Source organism: Gigantopelta aegis, chromosome 12 (assembly GCF_016097555.1).
Source record: "Gigantopelta aegis isolate Gae_Host chromosome 12, Gae_host_genome, whole genome shotgun sequence".
In the NCBI taxonomy this organism is placed as follows: domain Eukaryota; kingdom Metazoa; phylum Mollusca; class Gastropoda; order Neomphalida; family Peltospiridae; genus Gigantopelta; species Gigantopelta aegis.
This window is the reverse complement of record NC_054710.1, coordinates 49,158,373-49,181,282: the sequence shown is the minus strand read 5'-3', so window position 1 is coordinate 49,181,282 and position 22,910 is coordinate 49,158,373. Positions and strand designations below refer to the sequence as shown.

General features: G+C 38.0%; 1 protein-coding gene across 1 annotated transcript in view; it reads left to right on the top strand.

Annotated features, from left to right (window-relative positions):
* The first annotated feature begins 646 nt into the window (after positions 1-646).
* LOC121386183 overlaps positions 647-22,910 on the top strand; it is a 196,997-nt gene continuing 174,733 nt past the window's right edge. Inside the window, exon 1 of the mRNA XM_041517007.1 lies at positions 647-771. Within this exon, the coding sequence (XP_041372941.1) occupies positions 678-771 (94 nt within the window). The 5' untranslated portion in view covers positions 647-677. The remainder of the gene's footprint in view (positions 772-22,910) is intronic.

Genomic DNA, 22,910 nt, shown 5'->3' with positions numbered 1-22,910 from the left:
TGTACTATACTGTCTGTGGTGTGTGTGTGTGTGTGTGTGTGTGTGTGTGTGTGTGTGTGTGTGTGTGTGTGTTTGTGTGTGAGTGTGTGTGTGTGTGTGTGTGGTTATATTTGTTGTATCTGATGAATTTGAAACTAGAGTCTGGCAACCTCGGGCCGTACCACAATTTTTTACACTGTGCAACGTGCAATGATAGCATCCAAAGATATAAAATAATCTTAATTCCTTCCTTTATTTGAAATGTACACCAATCTAAATTACCCCCAATATTCAATATCGATACAACCAACATTTGTCGGAGGCGGCTATCGGGATGGATGTGCCTGAACCTCCACGTAAATACAATTTTGGTTGGTTGGTAAGCCCTTAATATAATTTTTAAAATACAGACACAAACACTGAAATTAATTATCATAGGCAGAGTCGCAAATATTACATATTATTATTTTCTTTAGCCATAGCTCGCTACTATGATTTATTTATTTCTGTTGAAATAGCTCCTTGTTGGAAAAAAGGACACAAAATTTATATATGAAGGTGGGAAGGGAGGGGCGAAATGACCCGTTTTGAGGACGAATCTACCCGGGACGAATTGACTCAGGACGAGTCTGAATAAAGGCGAAACGACCAGCTGAACAGCTCAGAAGGGCGAGTTGTGTTGTGTGTAGTGGATAAACATGGATTCGACAGCAAAGTTTATTGTTTCATCATTCTGGAATCGGATAAACTTCTTTCTTTTGGCTTGTCTGCTGAACATAGATGTTTGTCTAGGTTAGTTTCTTAGTTTTAATGTAAACTCCGTGAAATCTTAAACTTAGTTAAAGACATAAATTCAACCATGCAAATTGCAGTTATATATCGTTCGTGGCCCTGTTTCGGTGAAGGCCCTATTTCGGTGGTTTTGTCGTTGTGCTCAACAGTACGTACATTTGAAGATTTCAGACGTCGTTGACTTTTGCGGGGGGGGGGGGGGGGGGGGGGGGGGTAAACAAATGTCTATCACATTCACAGAAATGTTCATAAAAATAAGGTTAAAATGAGCAAAGAAAGCAAGATCGAAGAGAACCCAGTTATAAACACGGCACATTTTCTTTGATTTTTGATGACTGTTATTTGAAACAAAACTTATTTTTAACAACTATTTTTGTCTGTTCTCAGCTGTACTGCTATTTTGTTATTGAAATCACATGGTTGTCACAGTGTCTGTTGGCAAAACTCTCTTTACAGATACTTGCCAAAAATATATGGTCCTTACAATGTTACATGTTTTAACATATTTCTGGATATCTCTTTGTATATTTATTAAAACTCAGAATGCAGCTTATATGTTTTAACCAAACAATTTTACCATTATAACTATTCATTTGTTGAACTTTTAACACAACTGCAAGACATAAGAATTGTTATATTTGTATTCCTAAAATGTTGTCTATTAATATTGGTTCTGGAGGTCTACATTTTATAATTTGTCTTTAAATATACTCTTAAAAAGAAGAAACACAAAACCACATTGTCGTAACATTTGGAGAATTGATTTAATTATTGAATGGTGAGTCCGATAATTACCAAATGTTGCAGGATTGTTCACAATTCACTCTAGTCCATTGTGAGTAAGTGATAGGACACACCACCAAGGTCAAGGTCATCTGGAGTCAATACCGGGTGTGGCCTCCGCGTGTGTTGACAACTGCCTGGCACCGCCTGCCCATTGAAGCAACCAGAGTACGGATGACGTCCCGGGGGATGGTGGCCCACTCGGCCTGCAAGGCTGCTGCCAGCTCGGGCAGGGTCTGGGGCCGTGGTTGTCGCTGTCGGAGGCGTCGGTCCAACTCGTCCCATAGATGGTCAATTGGGTTCAAATCCGGTGATATCGATGGCCAAGGAAGGACATTAATGTTGTTGTTCTGTAGGAAAGCCGTTGTGAGACGTGCTGTGTGAGGCCTGGCGTTGTCATGTTGGAACACTGCGTTGGCGTTGGCCATAACTGGAACGATGTGTGGCCGGAGGATCTGGTCAATGTAGCCCTGTGCATTCAGGTTGCCCTGCACGTGGACCAGGTCAGTTCTGCCAGTGTGTGAGATGGCTGCCCACACCATGACACTACCCCCGCCGAATCTGTCCACTTCCTGCACGCAGTTTGCCGCATAACGTTCACCACGACGCCTATACACGCGACATCTTCCATCATGACGTCGGAGCAGAAATCGGGACTCGTCACTGAACCACACCTGTCTCCATCGCAGTTGAGGCCATTGTCGATGAATCTGGCACCACTGCAGTCGGAGTCGACGGTGTTGTGATGTTAAGATGACACCTCGAACTGGACGTCTGGCATGAATTCCTACCTCATGTAGGCGGTTCCGTACGGTCTGGTCGGATATCCTGCGCAAACCTGGTATTGCTGCGGCTGTGGAGGTGGCAGTAGTCAATCGTTCCCGAAGGTGGCGTACCCGGATGTAGCGGTCCTGCCCGGGGGTAGTGACCCGTGGTCGACCGGATCTAGGGAGGTCACGTGTTGATCCATGTTGCTGGTAATGGTCCCACAGTCTGGAGATGGTGCTTGGGGACACATGGAATGCCCTGGCAACGGCCGTTCTGGATTCGCCTGCGTCTAGTCGGCCAATGGCATTGTTTCTCTGCGGTTCACTGAGACGTGGCATGTCCTGGATTGTCAACTGTCGGCCAGATGCAGAGGCCAGGCAAGCGAACACCCTGCACTTTTATACAGTGGTGACATGGTTTGCACGTGGCTGCGTTTTTGCGAATATTCACATTTTGGAACTTTATTGTACAGTAGCTGCGTTTTATCGCATGTAACCGTGGGAATGTGTTTGGGACATGCAATGACCTTATATTCACAAAGCATGAACCGGTAGGAAACATAAAATCGGAGTTATAACCCATTTGTACCCTTTTGCGTTTCTTTTTTTGAAGAGTATATTTAGAATATTTTTTATGAATTATTATTTTGTTTAACAACATACATGTTTTGATAAAACACTGAAACGTTTTGTGTTGGAAAGTTTGGGCTGTAAGCTATACCACTAAACGTTTCACTCACCGAAACAGGTGACGTAGTTATAAATACAACCGCGTCTGGTGATTCGGCGCACTTGGTATTTTGCTTAAGTACGCTTAGTAAGTTGAAATGTTCTCGGTGTTTTTAACGAATTAAAGTTCAATTCCTTTTTTCAATGGTTAATCAAGTATCAATATATTTGTTAAGGGTGCAATTAAAAATAATATTAGAATTATCAATAATTATATCATAATTTCAAAATAAATCATTCACCTGTTTTTGTGTATATAAACGCGAAGTAGGTCAGCCTTATTGATATTAAGAACGTTAAAACCAGTCTAAAACACCTTTCCCGCATTTTAAAAATTATAGTAAACAGTATAAATGTAATTATTTTTGTTTGGTTATTTTTATTTAAACTGAAAAGGAAAACACAAACAAATGCAAACAAAACGAAAGTTTTACACCTTAATTGACAGTCATTTCCGTTCACATTGTTATAAAAAATAAGATCCACGTGTGTGCACAATCTACCCGAGAAAAATTAAATCCATGTAGGCATCTTAGCCATGCATGACAATGAACATATGCATCTGCAGTATTGTGCCACTCAAGAAAATGATTCCGAAACTGATCATGAGATGGGTCATGTGTGATCGTTCATTTTCATAGTAATATTTTTAACAAGACAAAACAAAAAAGTACTAAAATAATTCTGGGACAGTAGTGTAGTGTTTAGGGCTAAAAGTGAGGTCATGGTCGGTCTATAAATAGCGGGGTCAACAATCCACATCTACTGCGCCGAATCACCGGACATGCAAATCGTTTCGGATACAAGGGGGTGCCTATATTTATGCACCATTTTAAAATGTTTATTTACTACAGACATAAACCAATTTGTAGTGTATTTCAGATTATGCACTGCTTCATTGGTGAGAGACACATTTTATTAAGTATTTCACAGTGTTCACATAGCAAATGGTCCTTGAATGCTTAGGTGCGCCGATACACCGGACAGCACTGTATTTACTGCTGATGCATGCTACAGTTTTTGATGCACGTGTAGTGATCTTTGCTATATAGCGGTCAGTTTAGTGTTCATTTGAAGCATAGAAATACTAATAAAAAGGTAGCTATTTCAAGGGGTTCAACCTAAACCGTATGACACGTGATTGAACTTCGTATACAACTACCAAAATGGCGGATGAAGCTCGCTTCGATACACGACGGTGAGTACATTTTGTCTTACAGCTGCATGCTGAATGCCTTTCTGATTAAAATAATATTGCGATACGGCTCTAGAATGAATACTCCATCCATCTGTTTACGTAATTCTCGATTTTTTTCAACCAGAAAAAAGCTATTGAAGAAAAACCTCATTGTTTTGACGGTCAAAACAAACACGATCAAAATATTTGGTGTTATTTTAATGAAACAAATTATATTTATATACTTTGAAAGTGTCAGGATGAAAGCTTGTATACCCTGGGAGCTAAATTATGCAAATATGTTTTGGAAAGTCATTTTATAATTGTTCATCGTTTAGGCACATCTTCGTCTGCTCCCCCTGGTTTAAGCCAAGATTTCGTTTACTTCAAAAAAAATTGTACCCTTAAAATATCGTGATTATATTTTTCAACTTAAGGCGTGGGTTTTTTTTTAGTAATGGGGAGATACAAAAAGAGGCCAGTTAAGTTAAAGGGACATACTCTAGTTTCAACTCGTGAAAATTAACACTAAGTTTATTAATCTACAAACATGTAACTTATTGTGATAAAGTTACAATTGAGTAAAACATGAGTGTGTGACTTTGAAATGGTGAAATACCCTCTAAAATAGACTAAAACTCAACTCCATAACTGTTACTTCTCAGACACACGTGCTTTTTCAAAAATATGAGAAATGCATTTTGTGATTGTAAAAACACCAGGATGACTAAAAACACTTTGAATGCATGGAAATTGATAATCTAAACCATAAAATCTAAGTAAAGTATGATTTCAGTTATCAATAATGGCTATTATAGTCAAAAATATGCCTTAGTGTTTAAAAACTAGGGTATGTCTCTTTAAGCCTTTACCAATAACGAAAGACACCTAGAAGATCCAGTTCTGGCAAAAGGCTGTGTAATCGTCGTATCTCAGACTTAAACAAATTGCACAAATAAATGTTTCCTCAATCCATTTAAGAAAGCATCTTCCATATCAACACCTATAGATGTAAATCATTCATCCAACAAGGAGTTTCCAACACGACCACAGCAGAGATCATCACAAAAGAAAGGAGAAAAAGCGATTTAGGAAGACGTTGTCATTCGCATCTCAGAGTGTAAATGACAGTGATGATAATCATACATTTCAAGTGTTAAATGAACCGTCCCTTGACGCAGACATGTATACTGATGGTATAACAGAAACAATGTCACTCTTCAGAAGCAGTTTTGAGGCTTTTGTTCCACAAAAAACCCAAAACAAAACATTTCCTATGTATTATTTAAAGATACGCTAAAATGGCATTGTCACGGTAATTCATCCTGCATGAGGTATTCTGACGCCAATAAGGACTTGTTTTGGACTGGAACTTTTTTATTTGAGGTCAGTTTATCAGATTCATGAGAGGGTTTTCTCGCCGGGATATATCCTGGACCACCTCAAGGAGTTCAACCTGCACGTGCCAACTACACGGTGGATGAAGGAAAGATACTTCCTTCATTATGACTTGAAATCAAGGACAAATGCTCATGTGTTCAGATGTTACATGCAATTAAAATGTACATATAAACTAAGTTTCAACTATTCAAATGCGTTCTTATTTCTAAAAAAACCCTTAAAAAGACCCAAGTATTGTTCGAGACCTGTGAATGCTAATATATACTCTTCAAAAGAAGAAACGCAAAACCACATTGTCGTAACATTTGGAGAATTGATTTAATTATTGAATGGTGAGTCCGATAATTACCAAATGTTGCAGGATTGTTCACAATTCACTCTAGTCCATTGTGAGTAAGTGATAGGACACACCACCAAGGTCAAGGTCATCTTGAGTCAATACCGAGTGTGGCCTCCGCGTGTGTTGACAACTGCCTGGCACCGCCTGCCCATTGAAGCAACCAGAGTACGGATGACGTCCCGGGGGATGGTGGCCCACTCGGCCTGCAAGGCTGCTGCCAGCTCGGGCAGGGTCTGGGGCTGTGGTTGTCGCTGTCGGAGGCGTCGGTCCAACTCGTCCCATAGATGCTCAATTGGGTTCAAATCCGGTGATATCGATGGCCAAGGAAGGACATTAATGTTGTTGTTCTGTAGGAAAGCCGTTGTGAGACGTGCTGTGTGAGGCCTGGCGTTGTCATGTTGGAACACTGCGTTGGCGTTGGCCATAACTGGAACGATGTGTGGCCGGAGGATCTGGTCAATGTAGCCCTGTGCATTCAGGTTGCCCTGCACGTGGACCAGGTCAGTTCTGCCAGTGTGTGAGATGGCTGCCCACACCATGACACTACCCCCGCCGAATTTGTCCACTTCCTGCACGCAGTTTGCCGCATAACGTTCACCACGACGCCTATACACGCGACATCTTCCATCATGACGTCGGAGCAGAAATCGGGACTCGTCACTGAACCACACCTGTCTCCATCGCAGTTGAGGCCATTGTCGATGAATCTGGCACCACTGCAGTCGGAGTCGACGGTGTTGTGGTGTCAAGATGACACCTCGAACTGGACGTCTGGCACGAATTCCTACCTCACGTAGGCGGTTCCGTACGGTCTGGTCGGATATCCTGCGCAAACCTGGTATTGCTGCGGCTGTGGAGGTGGCAGTAGTCAGTCGTTACCGAAGGTGGCGTACCCGGATGTAGCGGTCCTGCCCGGGGGTAGTGACCCGTGGTCGACCGGATCTAGGGAGGTCACGTGTTGATCCATGTTGCTGGTAACGGTCCCACAGTCTGGAGATGGTGCTTGGGGACACATGGAATGCCCTGGCAACGGCCGTTCTGGATTCGCCTGCGTCTAGTCGGCCGATGGCATTGTTTCTCTGCGGTTCACTGAGACGTGGCATGTCCTGGATTGTCAACTGTCGGCCAGATACAGAGGCCAGGCAAGCGAACACCCTGCACTTTTATACTGTTGGTGTTCATGTTGCACGTGCAGACAACGCACGTGCAGTGGTGACATGGTTTGCACGTGGCTGCGTTTTTGCGAATATTCACATTTTGGAACTTTATTGTACAGTAACTGCGTTTTATCGAATGTAACCGTGGGAATGTGTTTGGGACATGCAATGACCTTATATTCACAAAGCATGAACTGGTAGGAAACATAAAATCGGAGTTATAACCCATTTGTACCCTTTTGCGTTTCTTTTTTGGAAGAGTATATAATTGGTTTATGATTTGATTACATGTACATTTATATTCAAAGGCAGCCTGAATAGTCTATTTGTCCTGAAACTGCTCGTGTTACATCACTGACACTATGTGATACCACTGGCAGCAGTAATGAAAACATTTAGGTCATCACACTCCAGATGACAAACATCTCAGAGGCTTTAGATTGGATAAAAACAAATTGTGATGCAGTATTTTTAATGTGACGTCACAATTGTAATTCCTAATTTTTCTCTGTTCAGCTTGAAAAAATTAAAAACGAAATTTAGTAGAATGGCAACAGAAATGTAATGCAAATCCCCTCATTTATGAAATAGGTTTCTCAATTCGTGAAGCTTGACCATCTTACTTATGTCACTCACGTTAGTTAATTTTCAAAACGTCACCTAAGACTAAAACCCATGTCTTAACTAACGAAATAAATACGATAATCAACAGTCACTTACGTCATATTGTCATTAAATTTTGTCTAAACACTTCTGAAAACCCCCAGATGTAGATTAAGGGTCAGTCACGGCCACAGTAACCTATTCGAGATACACGGCATGCATCCATATACTAGGATTGCTGTTTTAGGTGTCCAGTGGGGGACTAACAACAAACTAATACTACACTGCATTATAATGTCGATTTATTAAAAAATATATAAAAACTAGATTATTCATTCCAATGAATCTGGAAACGCAGTGTCCTTGGAGATGACTCCTAGTTAACAACACTCATCCACAGTCAGTGCACTGGTGCCTGCCTGGTCTGCCGTGATGGACAACCACATGTCTGCGGACGGCAGACCTTCCAGAGTAAAGTTGGCCGCAGTCTTCATAAACTGTTCTGAAAAACCAAATTTGGAACATACGATTAGGTGTCTTAAACCCGTGGGAGCAGACGAAGATATGCCTAAACTATAAGAAAATTCTTGGATGGATAATTATATAATGATGTTCCAAAACATATTTGCTTAATTTAGCTTCCAGGGTATACAAACTTTCATCAAGACACCTTTTAAGTGTATAAATATAACTCGTTTCCTTAAAATAACACCAAAAACTTTGATCATGTTTGTTTTGGCCGTCAAAACAACAAGGTTTTTCTTCAGTAGTTTTTTTGTGGTTTAACAAAATCAGAAATTAAGTAAACAAATGGATAGAATATTCATTCTAGAGCCGTATCACAATATTTTAATCAGAAAGGCATCCAGCATGTAGCTGTAAGACAAAATGTACTCACCGTCGTGTAGCGAAGCGAGTTTTATCTACCATTTTGGTAGTGCTATACGAAGTTCAAGCATGTGTCATACGGTTTAGGTTGGACCCCTTGTATTTGAATAGCAACTGTCTGTGCATAAATATTGATATGATTTAGAATCAAATGCTTATATGCTCACCGAAACTGGTCCACCCATGATACTTTGTTTTTATGTCATTTTGTGCTTCCATACTTGAAAATAGTAAATAATACGACATAAAGAGTTATGTCTTTTAGTTTAATGAGCTGAGGTAGGCCGATTATAAGCATGTGTGTAGTTTTAATTGTATCAAATATGTAGATTTTTCTGCATTGTTGGTTCAAGTATCAATTAAAAAGTTTCTTCAACTAATAATTATAACAAAATTACAAAGCAGTTTTAAAATATACTAATACAAGGGGGAAAATTACTCAACAGAGTCAGAGTATACATTATCTGCCAGATGTCCCAAACTGTGTTCACCTAACAACGAAAACGATACTAAATTTTTATGGAAATATTATTCTACATTTTTCAGTTACGATATGTTAAACAGAATAGATTGCAATCAGTTAACATATAAAATCAGCAATATGGACGTAAAACTAATCCCTGTCCATTTGTGAGCCATTCTTTTAGGGATTTTGGCCCATGTGTCATTATTGTGAGTATATTATTTAACTGACTATATATGCCCTAAAACACTTGTTTTTACTCTGTTCGTACATGTAGCTCAGAAAAGTCTGTTGCAAACAGCCGTGGCTGGGCTCAAAGTAAACATGAACTCTATATTACTCTGTAATTGTTTTTTTGGTATTTCAGCCTTGGTAAACAATAGCAGGGGTGGGGGTGGGGTTTTTGTGTCATACAGGCCTCGAAATTTGGTGTTAAAAGGGCAGGCAATAATAGCCTTTAAAAATCTAGGAAATGAAGGGCACCAAGGCTAACCTAAAAGGCACAAAGGCTACGTTCATACATTTTCAAAGGACACCAAGACGGTCTTTTTTAGGAAGTCAATTTAACCAGAAAAAAACCTTTATCTGTAATTCTGTTAAGTTGGTCATTCATCAATAAATCAAAGTATTGTAGTGGTGTCATTAAACAAAACAGTATTTTAATTTTTTTGTGGTGTCCTTAAAGACAACTTTGGTGGAGAGAGATTATGACGTATCTGGTCTCCTTAAACACTGCTGCTATTCCATCATTACAGCAGATAATGGATCAAAGTCCACTGGTTTTGGACCATCTCAGCAGATGGAGTATGACTGAAAGAAAATTATATTTGAATGGCTGGACAGTTATGTTAAAGTCTTAACATTAAAGAAATAAAATAAAATAATCTATAATAAAAGTAGATATGTTAATTTTATCTATTAGTTTGTGAAGGTATCTCCACAGAATCACTGTAGAATACAGGTACTAAGTTTCAGAATTAACCAATCAAGATTTCTATTTCAGTTTTACAATCTCATTAATTAAAAAAACACAAAAAAAGTTTTTACAAGTTTAGACATCTTTATTATTTTGTGAAGACTACCAAGAGAATATGTGTATTACGTTTCAGAACAATACAATCAAAGCTTTAGGAAAAGGGATGAAATGTTCAGTGTTAAATTATTTGAAATACAAATAATTAAATAAATAAATGTTCAAACCAAATCATTTAGGTTTTTAAAAATTTAATCTTTATATTATTTTTGTTGTAAATTCTATATTTAACAATAATAAAAAAATCCTTCCTAATTTTAACTTTTTCTCCAACAAACATAATTGTAATAACAAGATTAACCAAATGACCCATTTAATTATAGAATAAAAAATGTGGAGGGAAATCCCATTCTGTCATGTGACCGTATCCACAAAAACGTACACATTGTCGGAGGACACCATGGCCTTTTTTCTTAAGTATGTTTTCAGCATTTATGGATTATTTTTAATGTGTGTGTTAAATGGAGGTTGAGGCATGGGGGGGGGGGAGGCAGCAGCAATGGTTTATATACACCCCCACCCCACTTTTTAGCACCTTCTTACGCCGTGCCCTGGACCCAATCACTGGCGTTGTTAGAGACTGGACCCAGACTAGACATGCCTGGACATTGAATGGATATGAGCATAACTAATTTGTTTGAAATTGGAATCATTAACACGTGCTCTTATTAGGTACCATGGTAATTGGTGACACACGAGATTGCATGACAGTACGGTAATGTGTGTGGCGATTAAACAGCTTTTATTACAAACTGCTAAATACTGTAGGCCCATAGAGTAAAATATATCGTATTATCGTAGCTCCAGTCATCTCATATATTGTAGGTTTATTTTCCAAAAACAACAACATGCGATCTCAACAAAACAATCAAGGATTTTTCAATACCACATGCACAGACTACAAGTCAACGCGGTTTTTTTCGCATGCAAAGGTGAAGGTCATTTGAAGAAGACGTGGTACAATTTTTGTTGTTGGCTACTGCTTAGGCCTAGTACCCAGAATTTGTTAATATACATGGGTGTAGCCTGTAGGAAGATACCAAAAAGTGGGGTGGGTGGGCACACAAACACGCGTATAAAATTAATATATAAACCATCGATGCTGCTACAAAGTACCCGCTTCCTACGCCAGCGATGTATAGGCCTATCAACTGCTGAGCATGGGTAATAATTAAATAAACGGAATATTCAAGAATAACCACAAACATTAAACAGTTCACATTTATTTCAGTGTTTCAGTTAATTGGGAATAAATTAATTTGGGTGATTTTAGCATGGGTTCGTTCAATAGGCTAATAAACATTAAAACTATAAGTCCGTCCCACAGGGAGCGCCTCTTTTATTACTATGAAATTAGTTATTCATTTCTAAGTCGATTGATTTGTAAATTGCACACAAAATTAGTATTGTTTTGTTATTTCCAATACACTTTTACTTTTCTTGTTACGTCAAACAAAACTGAAATTAATAGCAAATATTTTTTTAATAGAATGATGGGACAGACTTTTTTTTTTTTTTTTTCAAATTTGTCATGAAGAATATCGATAACAACAGCCCCAAGTTCAGCTAGCAAACATTTGTCTAATGTTCGTGAACTATTTGATTGGTTCTCAATGTGGCCATTTGGTTTATTGTGAAGTGCATAAACCAGTCTAGCAGATGTTTTTCCGCTCGGTCTAGTTGAAAGCAGCAGACATTTAATAGCTAATAATAATAATAATAATAATAATTTTTACCTGAAATAATCAAAAAGTTTTGGCAATTTTTGTCTTCTTTAGTCTTCTTTTTCTTCTAGGCATGGTTTAGCCTATTTAAAAAAAAGAAAATTGCCCTGGGATTCTTTTTCGGCTATTTACGTTTTTTTTTCGTAAATGTACGACGTTAAAACTTTCGGCAATTTACGGTGGGGTTTTTTCCCGTAACGCTGTACGTTTCAACAGTAATTTATCATTTGTTACGTTCGATGTGCAATTATAATACATGACCAAGAAACTGTATACAAACACTACCGAGGAACATCGAATTCGTGCATGTTTAATGTTTTAAAATAAAAGTTAGGGTTATACAAGTTTTAAAAAAACAAACATACACAAAAGGGGCACCATGGGAGGTAATTAAAAGGGCACGGTTATTCATAGCCGTAAAGTAACTAGTATTTTTTAGGCATCACGGCAAAGGCATATGGCAGTACGGCAAATGCCGTGGAGCCGTCGTGAATTTCAAAGCCTGGTCATACATTGATTGCAGCCTTGTATTTTTAATTTATTGAACATGATTTATTTGTTAAAAACAATATTAATAAAGTAGAAAAAAATTCATGAATATGTTCATTTATGCTTAGAGGGCATCACAATTATGGCGTAGGATTGATTTGTAAATTGCATATAAAAGTCGTTTTTTGTGTGGGGTTTTCCAAAACACTTTTAAGTTGCTTCTTACATCAAACCAAACTGAAATTATTTACAAAAAAAACATTTTAATAGAATGATCGATGGGACGGACTATAGACGTTCATTTTATACAAACTTAGATTTACATTTGCAAAGTAGTGAAAAACATTAACTTTTATAGGAATACACTTCATAATATTTATGTTTTGTTCGAGTGAAGTCGGAAATGATTAAATGGTTAGTAGCACTTGCTTTACGCCCCTGTTCATTTACAAAGAGCAGATTTCGGAACCGCGTTAACGTCCAATTTAAGTTAATATGACCATTTTAAACTGTATCCCACCTCATATACCATGTTTGCAACGATTAAACATTTTGATTGTACACACAAGGCATGTATACTTTATTTTATATAAGGTCTGTAAAGCATATTGGACGCTATATAGCACAACTACATTGTCACGGTACATGCTCTTAATTTGTTTTCGCCTGTGGCGATTTTACTTGTGTTAGAGGGCCGTGTGCAGTTTATTGCCCGTAGCCCAGGTGGACAACTTGTTACGTAAGACTTCTGCGCGACCATCCTCGATCTGGCGTTCCAAATTGCGCTTAGCGAGGTGTGGAGGCCATGTGGCGAGTAGTTACGTAATACCTCTGCGAGTGCGGGTTTTACAACCGCGATTTTGGCGACGATGGCGTCAGTAGTCTGACGATCAGAGAGAAATAATACCGACTCTAAGAGAGTCAGACTATGAGATGATACGTGAGGTGCCGCCTTGTTCCCCCAGGCCAATTCTGATTTTGGGATAAATAGCTAGGATTTAGAGATATCTAGGAGAACGATTAGGAAGGCTCCGGAGGAACGTTAGTCCGTTTGGACTGCTCTGTGTATAACCTTGATGTGATTGATGTGACTTAAATATTTTAATACTGTATTATACCAATATTCTTTAGACAGTGTCTTCGGTCATCTGACGAAGTAAATCGTAGACTTATTGTTCTAACATTATATGAGTATTTGGTAATGTAAAGCTTAGCCAGTCATCCTAGAAGACCCTGGGTACACTGTAGGTTATTGTCTTTATTGTGATAAGTATTAATTCTGTGTTACAAGATCACTAAGGAGTAGTTAGGGTTAATTAAAAATTAACCCGTTAGGAATAGAGCTGTAATTCCTTTATTAATTAAGTTCCCCAAGAAGCGTTCTAAATTATCACACGTTACTGAACGAGTAGTAAGGGTTAATTATAAATTAACCAGTTAGGAATGGTGTTGTAATTCCTTTATTAATTAACTTCTCCTGTAAGCGTTTCTCAATTATCACACGTGCGGGTGTGGTGTAACGGTGAAGTGATTCGCATATTGTGTAACTAGACACCTAGAGATTAACTAATTAAGTGATCAGTTCTGGGTTGTTATTATTGTTGTTATTAATTTACTACTACGGCTGTACATTTGTCAGCGTAGATTAATACAGATTCCATAGTGTATTGTGTTTTTGTTGTGTTTTCTAGAGAACTAACGTGCTATAATAATATATACTTTATATAAGATCGTATCTCTGATCATACCTAGAGACGAGCCATACTAGGTTTAACAGCCTGTTACAGAGAGATCTAATAGATATACAGTTAGGAGAGATTTTGATAATCGTGTTTTACTCAGTTACGGGAATTATAGAATCCCCGTGACATACATATACGTTGGCCCAACGTCACCACGATCGACACTATCGCTGTCGCGGGCCTAACATTGCCACGCCGTTGACAAATGGTTGGTTCAGGCCTATCTCACCCCACCTTGCGACTGCGTGAGGAAAATTCTGACCTTCACCTTCAGCAGCTGTTGTTTGTGTTTGAACAGAAAATATTTACAGCATTAATTTCGGGAATTTAACCAGTCACATAAGTACTTGGAACATGATACAAAATCTTGATGAATATGAATATTTTTTGCTTCAGAAACTATGGATTTATATGTGAAATTATCAAGGTTTTGTGTAAATTAGTAAAAAATAAATTACTATATTGAAGCATTTGCGCCAAATTTACTTCTGCGTGAAGGTGTCGGCTCGACGTTGGCACAACATTGCACTGACGTAAGAAAAATACTGAAGTTAGAAGAACAAATACCGGTCATTATATTTGGTATGATAAATAATGAAACTAGAAAAAAATTATCAACATTAAATATTTATTACGAAAGAGCATTAGGGCCAATCAGTACTAAGAAAAAGTCTTGAGATAATAAATTGAGATGTCGAGATCTCGAGATAGTAAGTCAAGATCTCGAGATAATAAATGGAGATCTCAAAATAATAATTATTATCAGAAAGACTTCATAGGTGTATTTGCGCTCGCCTGATGCGCAATCAATCTAGGATCGATTCCCATTGGTGGGCCCTTTGGGCTATTTCTCGTTCCAGCCAGTGCTGTAACAAAGGCTGTGGTATGTACTATCCTGTCTGTGGGATGGTGCATATAAAAGATCCCTTGCTGCTAATTGAAAAGAGTAGCCCACGAAGTGGCGACAGCGGGTTTCCTCTCTCAATATCTGTGTGTGGTTCTTAACCATATGTACGACGCCATATAACCGTAAATAAAATGTGTTGAGTGCATCGTTAAACAAAACATTTCCTTCCTTCATAGGTGTATTGTGTCTGTGTCTTGGTGTACCTATGTGGGTGTGTATATATATATATATATATATATGTGTGTGTGTGGCTGTATGTTTGTGTGTGTATGTCCAGTGTTCTATGTTGCGACCATTTTGGTCGCCATTGCGACCAAAATGTTGGCGTGGCGACTGATTGAATTTATTATCGTCGCAATCTGGCGACTGACTCAAAAATGTCTAAGTATTAAATTATTTTGCCATGTTCAGAGTCCTAACAGCGAAAACAAATGAAATTTGTTGACATCGTTGTGCAGTCGGAACACTTCGTTATTTACTAAGTTGTACGATTGATCACTGTGAATTCCGTATTAATTTTCTGTACTGTTCGGAACTCATCGTTGATTTTAGTGATTTGGCGAAAACAATCCAGATATTTTGATTGGTGTGTTATTTTAATGCAGACAACCATTTGGAATCTCAGTTGATATCGATTTCTGGATCATGTATGTAATAAAGAAGTTCCGAATACTGTATTGTACTATACATAACCGATTCACTATGGTACATTACTGGTGGTTGCATTTAATTGAAGAACTCGAGTACAAAATCAAGTAAGGGTTGCTCACTCACTATTCATACTGTACACATTGTAATCAAACGTGCAAAATGGAGACTGATTATTAAACAATGCTCTACAAAATGAGCATTTCAACAATTACGTAACGCTCTTTGATGCACCATACGATGCGTTACAAACGTTATGGGGGAGGGGAGGGGTTGTTGGTCAAGATTTACTTACCGACAACGTCTTTAAAACAGTGATTTTTTTTTTTAAAAAGCATAAACTAAATACCGGCAACCATACATGGCCATATTTTCTATTAGATGATTTTTTAATCAATTATTTATTTAAAATTTAAAAAAAAAAAAAAAATGCAAACCAAATAATGTTGGTTAAATTGCATAAATGTGGCAGTGAAAAGTGGAGGGGATGACAAAGTGTTACATAATTTTAGAAGGGATGGTGGTCTTAATGTTACAAAATGTTATGTGGAACAGAGTAAAAAATAAACCTGCCAAAGTTTCCACTAGGTAATTATTGAACGGACACATGTTGCGTTTGATCTGCTAACACATTACGCAGGGGACAATATATTTCGAAATCTGAGGTAACTGGAAGTCGGTTCACGTGGTTTTTACCTAGGTAACCAATTGTTCGGTTACATGAATTATATTTGCATAACCTGTGGATTACCTGATCAGTTACCTCAAAGTTATGTTGAAATTATATTTTAAATACATAATTGTTTTCTCAAACATGAAGTTAAAACAAAATACAAAAGAAAACGTTTTATAGAAGAGTTTCTTTAATGCTTGCAAATCGAAAGAAGTGACTTGTAGATGTTTCTTTTGTTTTCGTACGATCGTAGCGTTGTAAATTATTTATTATGTATTATTATTATTATTATTATTATTCACCACTTGCCATCGGGATCGCAAAAAGTAATTTTTAGTTGCCCGAATCTAAAAACCACTGCCCTCAGGTATCGGGTCACTGTGTTCTAGAACCTCTGTGCAGCTTGCGGAAGTTAACACTATTGTAAAAGGACTAAATATCAGCCTAGTGCTGAAACAAAATAGATACATTTGGAGGAAAAATGCCCATACCCTGGTGCATGATTAGACTAATAATTTTCTTTTATAAATAACAAATAAAGGCTACCATTTATCACTGATATGTAAAATTTAGTATACAGCAGATTAAAAAATCCCCACCAAAAACCCAAACAACAAATGTCATTTTCCTCTGAACTATAAAACAGGCTACTTATTGGTGCATGATTAGATTAATAAAAATAAATCTTATAATAACATAAAAAGAAAGACCACAATTTGACACTGATATTTTGCAGTGGCGATGCTACTTTCACTTTATCGATGGTACTTCTATATCACAGTGATGTTCCAAATTTTTGTTATTTAAGCTCATTGTGCGATATGTTAGTATTTGTCAGCTTTTGTGACATTTTTGCATTTCTGTTTACATTAAAACCGTTTTCAACCTTTGTAAAATTATAGGCAATCCAATATTAGGTCCACATATATTCCTTTAGAGAATAGCAGCAAATAATTTAGGCGCCTTAGCAGTCCGTGCACATTTCTTTAAAAATTTTGGTTCGACTCTATACTGAGCCTTAGGTCTCACTACACAGATGTCATCTGCCATTGAAACACATGTTAAATTGCCCAACTTCAAACGAAGATTGCCAATGGAACAGGTTCTCATTGGCACTAACAACATACACCATTGCGAACATACATTATATAAGCAGCGCTCAAAGTTCTCGACCAACTGGTCGCATATGCGACTGGATTTTTCACGAGTGTGACCAAAAATTACTACCAAGTCGCAGTCGCAAACTAAATAACTAGTTTGGTGGTACATGATGACCACCACCACCACCCTTCCAGGAACGTAAAAAACTATGTACTTAATTATGGATGCCCCTATGAATTTTCATCAGTGCTCCAAACTTATTCCTCAGTGCTCCTAAAATATGTAACTGTGCACCTAAAATTAGAATGTTAAGAGCACAGTGCTCCTAAAACATTTTTCAAACTTTGAGCCCTGATAAGCATTTATTTTCACTCCAAAATTGAGAACGTTTCCGTCTCCGTTTTTTGCTATATATGACCGCATCTGGCTGTATAGTACATATATGACATGGGCAAAATACAGCCAGAAGGCGTACCATTAAGCATACATATTGTTTTAATCCTTCACCATTTCCTAGAAGTGAATATGTGAACCATAACATGTGTCATGATAAGGAACTATAGTGGACCGTTATCAATCATTTCTCACCCGGAAGTCATCTGTGTAGTGAGACCGTAGGTCTCAAGTTACAACCGTTACAATATACCGTTGTCTACTGATTTGCCGCGCATCAAGTATCTAAAAATTGGTCCAAAACATTTGTCAGAATACTAGTAGTATGTCTGCATGAATAAATTTCCTGTAATTGTGAAGTCTGCAAGTTTTAATTTCTGAACGTCTACAGGTCACGACGTAACCGATTTGCAGTTCGTGTAAATTTAAGTTTGCGTAAATATTGTGCCCTGATTACACATGTTGCTACAATCATTCAAATCAAATGCAGCCCCAGTTAGCGGCGGGGGTGGGGGGTGTCTTGCTGTGTAGATGCACGGCGAAAGCTTTCAAAGTGGCAAAATGTTAAAATATTACAATTCTTTAGGAAAACGAAAATCTAAAACTTCAAACGCTGATCAAGAAGATGAGCCAGGTGAAACAAGTACTGAAAAGTCAAATGAATTAAGGCCAATCTGAGAAATCTGTAGCTAAAACCGAAACAGAGCCAGCCAAAAAACTTAGAAAATTTAATGAAACTTCGCTTTCTGTTTCTGTGGCTTCAACATGATGATAATACTGACACACTGCATATAGACCTATATTGTAGAAAAATTAGCAAGCATGTTGCTGGCATAAATCAAATGAGGGGAGATAGGGTTTTTTTGTATACCCACCACCCACAAAATAATATTTTAGTTAAACGGTAGGATACGTAGAATTATAATTACAGTCCCTCCCACCTCCCTCGTGCGATCATTTCTGAAATGGTCCTCATTTCAAATTCATGATTGAGTGAAAATTAAACAATTTCACTGTTTCAAGCTATTTATTTAATCCTTCAGCATAAGACATGTATAATGTTATGATGGTTACAACACATGCATAAATGATACAAAAAGAATAGTGTGGCTAGTAACATTTTAAGCTTGGCGAGTAAGTTATAAAACCGAGCGTATAACACTGATGTCTGGTATGTATTGATGTATGGATGCATGCATGTATTTATATATGTATTTATGTGTATGTGTGTGTGTATGTATGCGTGTATGTATGCATGTGCGCACGCACCTCTGTATATTTCTGCCTGTCTCTCTCTGTTTGTGCCTGTCCCTTTCTGTATATAGCTCTTTTTCCTCGTTTTCTTTAGTATACTCTCCGTATCTGAATATGTATATCTGTGTCTCCGTCTGTATATTTCTGGCAGGATGTTTTCTTATCTCTGTATCTGTGTGTGTGTGTTGGTTCTGTCTGTGTGTTTGTCTGCCTGTATGTTTCTATTTTTATTTTTATTTATATATATGTGTGTATGATTTGTGTGTCTTTATGTGCGTTTCTATGTGTTTGTGTGTATGTGTTGTCTGTGTGATTGTATATATGTGCTTATGTCCATGTGTGTATGTGGCTGTTCACGTATCTCTGTCTATCTCTCTCCCGCTGTATCTGTCCATCTTTCAAAATGACTTTTTTTTTCTTCTTGGATTCTTTCAGTTTCAGTCACTATCTGTATCTCTGTATGTATCTTTCTGTCTCCATATGCCTATGTGGCTCAGTGTGTATCTGTGTGTAGGTGAGCGCATCTGAGTATGCGTGTTTTTGTATGTAGCTGTTTGTTTCTGTGTGTGTGTGTCTGTGTATGTGTGTGGGTATCTGTATGTGTGCCAATATGTATCTCTCTCCCCATCTCTCTCTCTCTATCTGTGTGCATGTCTGTGTGGGACGGTGCGAGCATCTTATGTAATTGTAGGTTTTTTTTTATGTGTGAGCATTTGTACTTAATTACGTGTCTTTGTGTGTATCTGAGTATGTGCGTGTGTGGGCATCTGTATGTTGTATGTTCATCTGTGTTTGAGCATGTGTCTGTGGGTCTGTGCCTATTTGCCTCTCTTGTTTCTGGCTGTCCCTTTTTGCATGGCTATCTCTCTGTTTCTCTCAATGACTGCATGTCTCTGTATTTCAGGTTGAAATACTCTGTATTTATCTCTCTATCCATCTGTGTATTTATTCTTATGTTTCTGGCACTATATGTCTGTCTCTGTATGTCACACTCACTCGCTAACTATGTTTTCTCTCTCTGTCTCACCCTCTCTCTATCTCTCTCTCTCTCTCTCTCTCTCTCTCTCTCTCTCTCTCTCTCTCTCTCTCTCTCTCTCTCTCTCTCTCATATGTGCGCACACACACAAACACAGACAGAAAGGGACAAATTAACACAAAAGGAGAGAGACAGACAGAATATACAGAGGCGTGCACACGCATACATACACACACATGCGCTCGCTCATACACTACCTAACTCACCACCTACCTCAGTACCTCGTCTGGGAACTTCTTTTGCTGACGCATTAAAGTCTCCCTCCGCCCCGAATCGCAACTTGGGGAGGGATACAAATTTTTGACAAACAAAATTCCATCAATTTCGGCACAACGTTTCAGACAAATCTCAATGGCGCCTTCCTGAAATTAAGAAAAAAACTTTTTGGCTCATCAAATCTCTCCAGAATTACTTTTGACAAGCATCTTGAGGTGCAAGTAGAATGTTACCCAGGCACCAATTTTAATCACTTTTGGACCATGGCCTCAAATTATACGGGCAAGTCTCAACCCGAAACCATTGTTCTTAACATTGGTATAAACTCAAAAGATCAAAATCCAACCAGTGCAATAAATCAGTTGAGAAACACGATAAGCTCGATTCGGAAACGTTTCCCTAGGTCAAAAATACTTTTTATCGAGCTTAACTTTTCGGACAGACTTTTGGCTAGTCAAAAAACCTGCCTCAACCAAATAAATTTGGCTGCAAAAACCATGAGGGACATCAAAATTATACCTGTGCTTCACGCATGTGATTTTGAGTTGGGTAGGACAACATTCACTGGACAGAAACAACTGTCAATAAACTTTATTGCAGTTGGATGAGGTACTTAAATTTAAACTAAGGCCGGGAAAGGGTAATGTCCACCCTGATTTAGGACTAGGAACTAACATTGTTAACCTAACTGGTGACACTAACCTAACATCCGCTGAAAAATCATTACTGGACAGGAGTCTGAATTTTGTTCCCACACCCCAACCAAAAACAGGCTTAGAGGCTAAACTTGACAATGGTGTAATGGATACGGCAGTTTTTGACCACAAAATGAAACTGGCCGACTATTTTTGGCATTCAACTGTAGAAAAAATCCCATTCACGGAAAACTCCGGCTGGTTACCCCCAAACTCTAGTGTAGATCCTGAAATCATTAAAGCTCATAAAAGGATAGTGGACAAAGTGGGTGATATAACAGTTTACACAAATCAGCAAAATCTTTCTGTCATGGAACGTCGTGCTCTCACCAAACTACGCAAAATCCACAAAATTGTTATAAAACCTGCAGATAAAGGGTCAGCCACTGTCATTCTATCAAGGGAGAACTATATCCGGGAAGCCCGTCAACAGCTTAATAATTCAAAGTACTACAAAAAATTAGACAAAGCTATTTGGCCTGAGAATTGTAAAAAGTTCAATGCAATTATTCAGTGTCTAAAAGATCAGGGACATATTAATAAAAAAACCAAGTAAAATATTTAGAAACCAGGTCACAATCACAAACTTGGAAATCTACTTCCAAAAATCCACAAGCCAGTCGATACATGGACTAATATTAACACACCACCCGGTCGTCCAATCATTTCAGACTGTGGATCAGAATCGTACAATATTTCACAATACATAAGACTTTCACTTAAAACCAATTGCAAATAGACATGAAAGTTTTGTGAAAAACACTGAAGATCTTCTATCAAAATTATCAAAAACCAAAATCCCAAAAGATTAATTTTTGGTAACTCTTGATATTGACTCTGTGTACAGTGGAACCTCGTTAGTCCGGACAGTATGGTTATTAAAAAAAATGTCCGGATTAACGAATTTCCGGATTACTGAAATGTACGTGATGAGTAATCTCCCTTGATTCACAAACAAACTAAAAACGACACATTTTTGTGTCTACTATTCAGTAGTGTACTGCCAGGTGCTTGTCTTAATGTTAGAATATGCGATTAAATAAAATGAAATACTGTTTAAAACATGTTACATTGTTGATACTAAATGTTTGATTACTAGCGACAACAAGTTTTAAATGTTATTAGTCGTACCGGTTAATGTTGTAAATCTAGGCCACGTGGTTGTATTCATTTCCACGAAGTGGGTACGTTGTTGAGGAATGCATATTGTTTCTCACTTGTATACAATCATTATTAGTTTAAAAATATTATGTTTTCAGATTATATTTTAAACATATGAAATGGCAAAATTATAATTAATTTCTGCAATATCTACTGATATAATACTAGCGCCGACATGATACATCCCCTCCGCCCTAGCACAGAAATATAACTCTCTCAAAACCGGCGTGAAACTGAATGAGCATTGTTCCACTTGTGAAAGAGTTGCAAGCCAGTGTTTTGATAGCAATAACATATAGAGACGTTTCCTTTGTCTTTATTTTGGGTGACTGCCAATACTCTTGAGTTGGACACCAAAACAATTATGAACAGTATTCAGTAATAAATCATACAGGTAAGTTAGGAGGGTAGTTACAAAACGAGGTCATGGGGTACCGTAGGGTATGATCTTGTGAACACTTGTGCTCTGTCTGACTAACACTAAACAGACACAGGTGAATGGTTAAATAAACTGCAGTGTGAAATCCCGTGCAGCCATTTTATCTCTGTCGATTCCTTGAGCTTTAATTGGCGGATTACTTTTATGTTCAATCAGCGGCGACCGGTCAAACGAAGCAATTTGCCTTTACTTTTTACATTTGGTTCAGAATTATGACCGTCCGGTTCCGGAAGCTGAATATCCGGATTAATGAATAACTTTACTGGGTAGTCGTTTCGTTTTGTGATAAAACAGTCCGTACGGTGAGGTTTCCGGAGTAA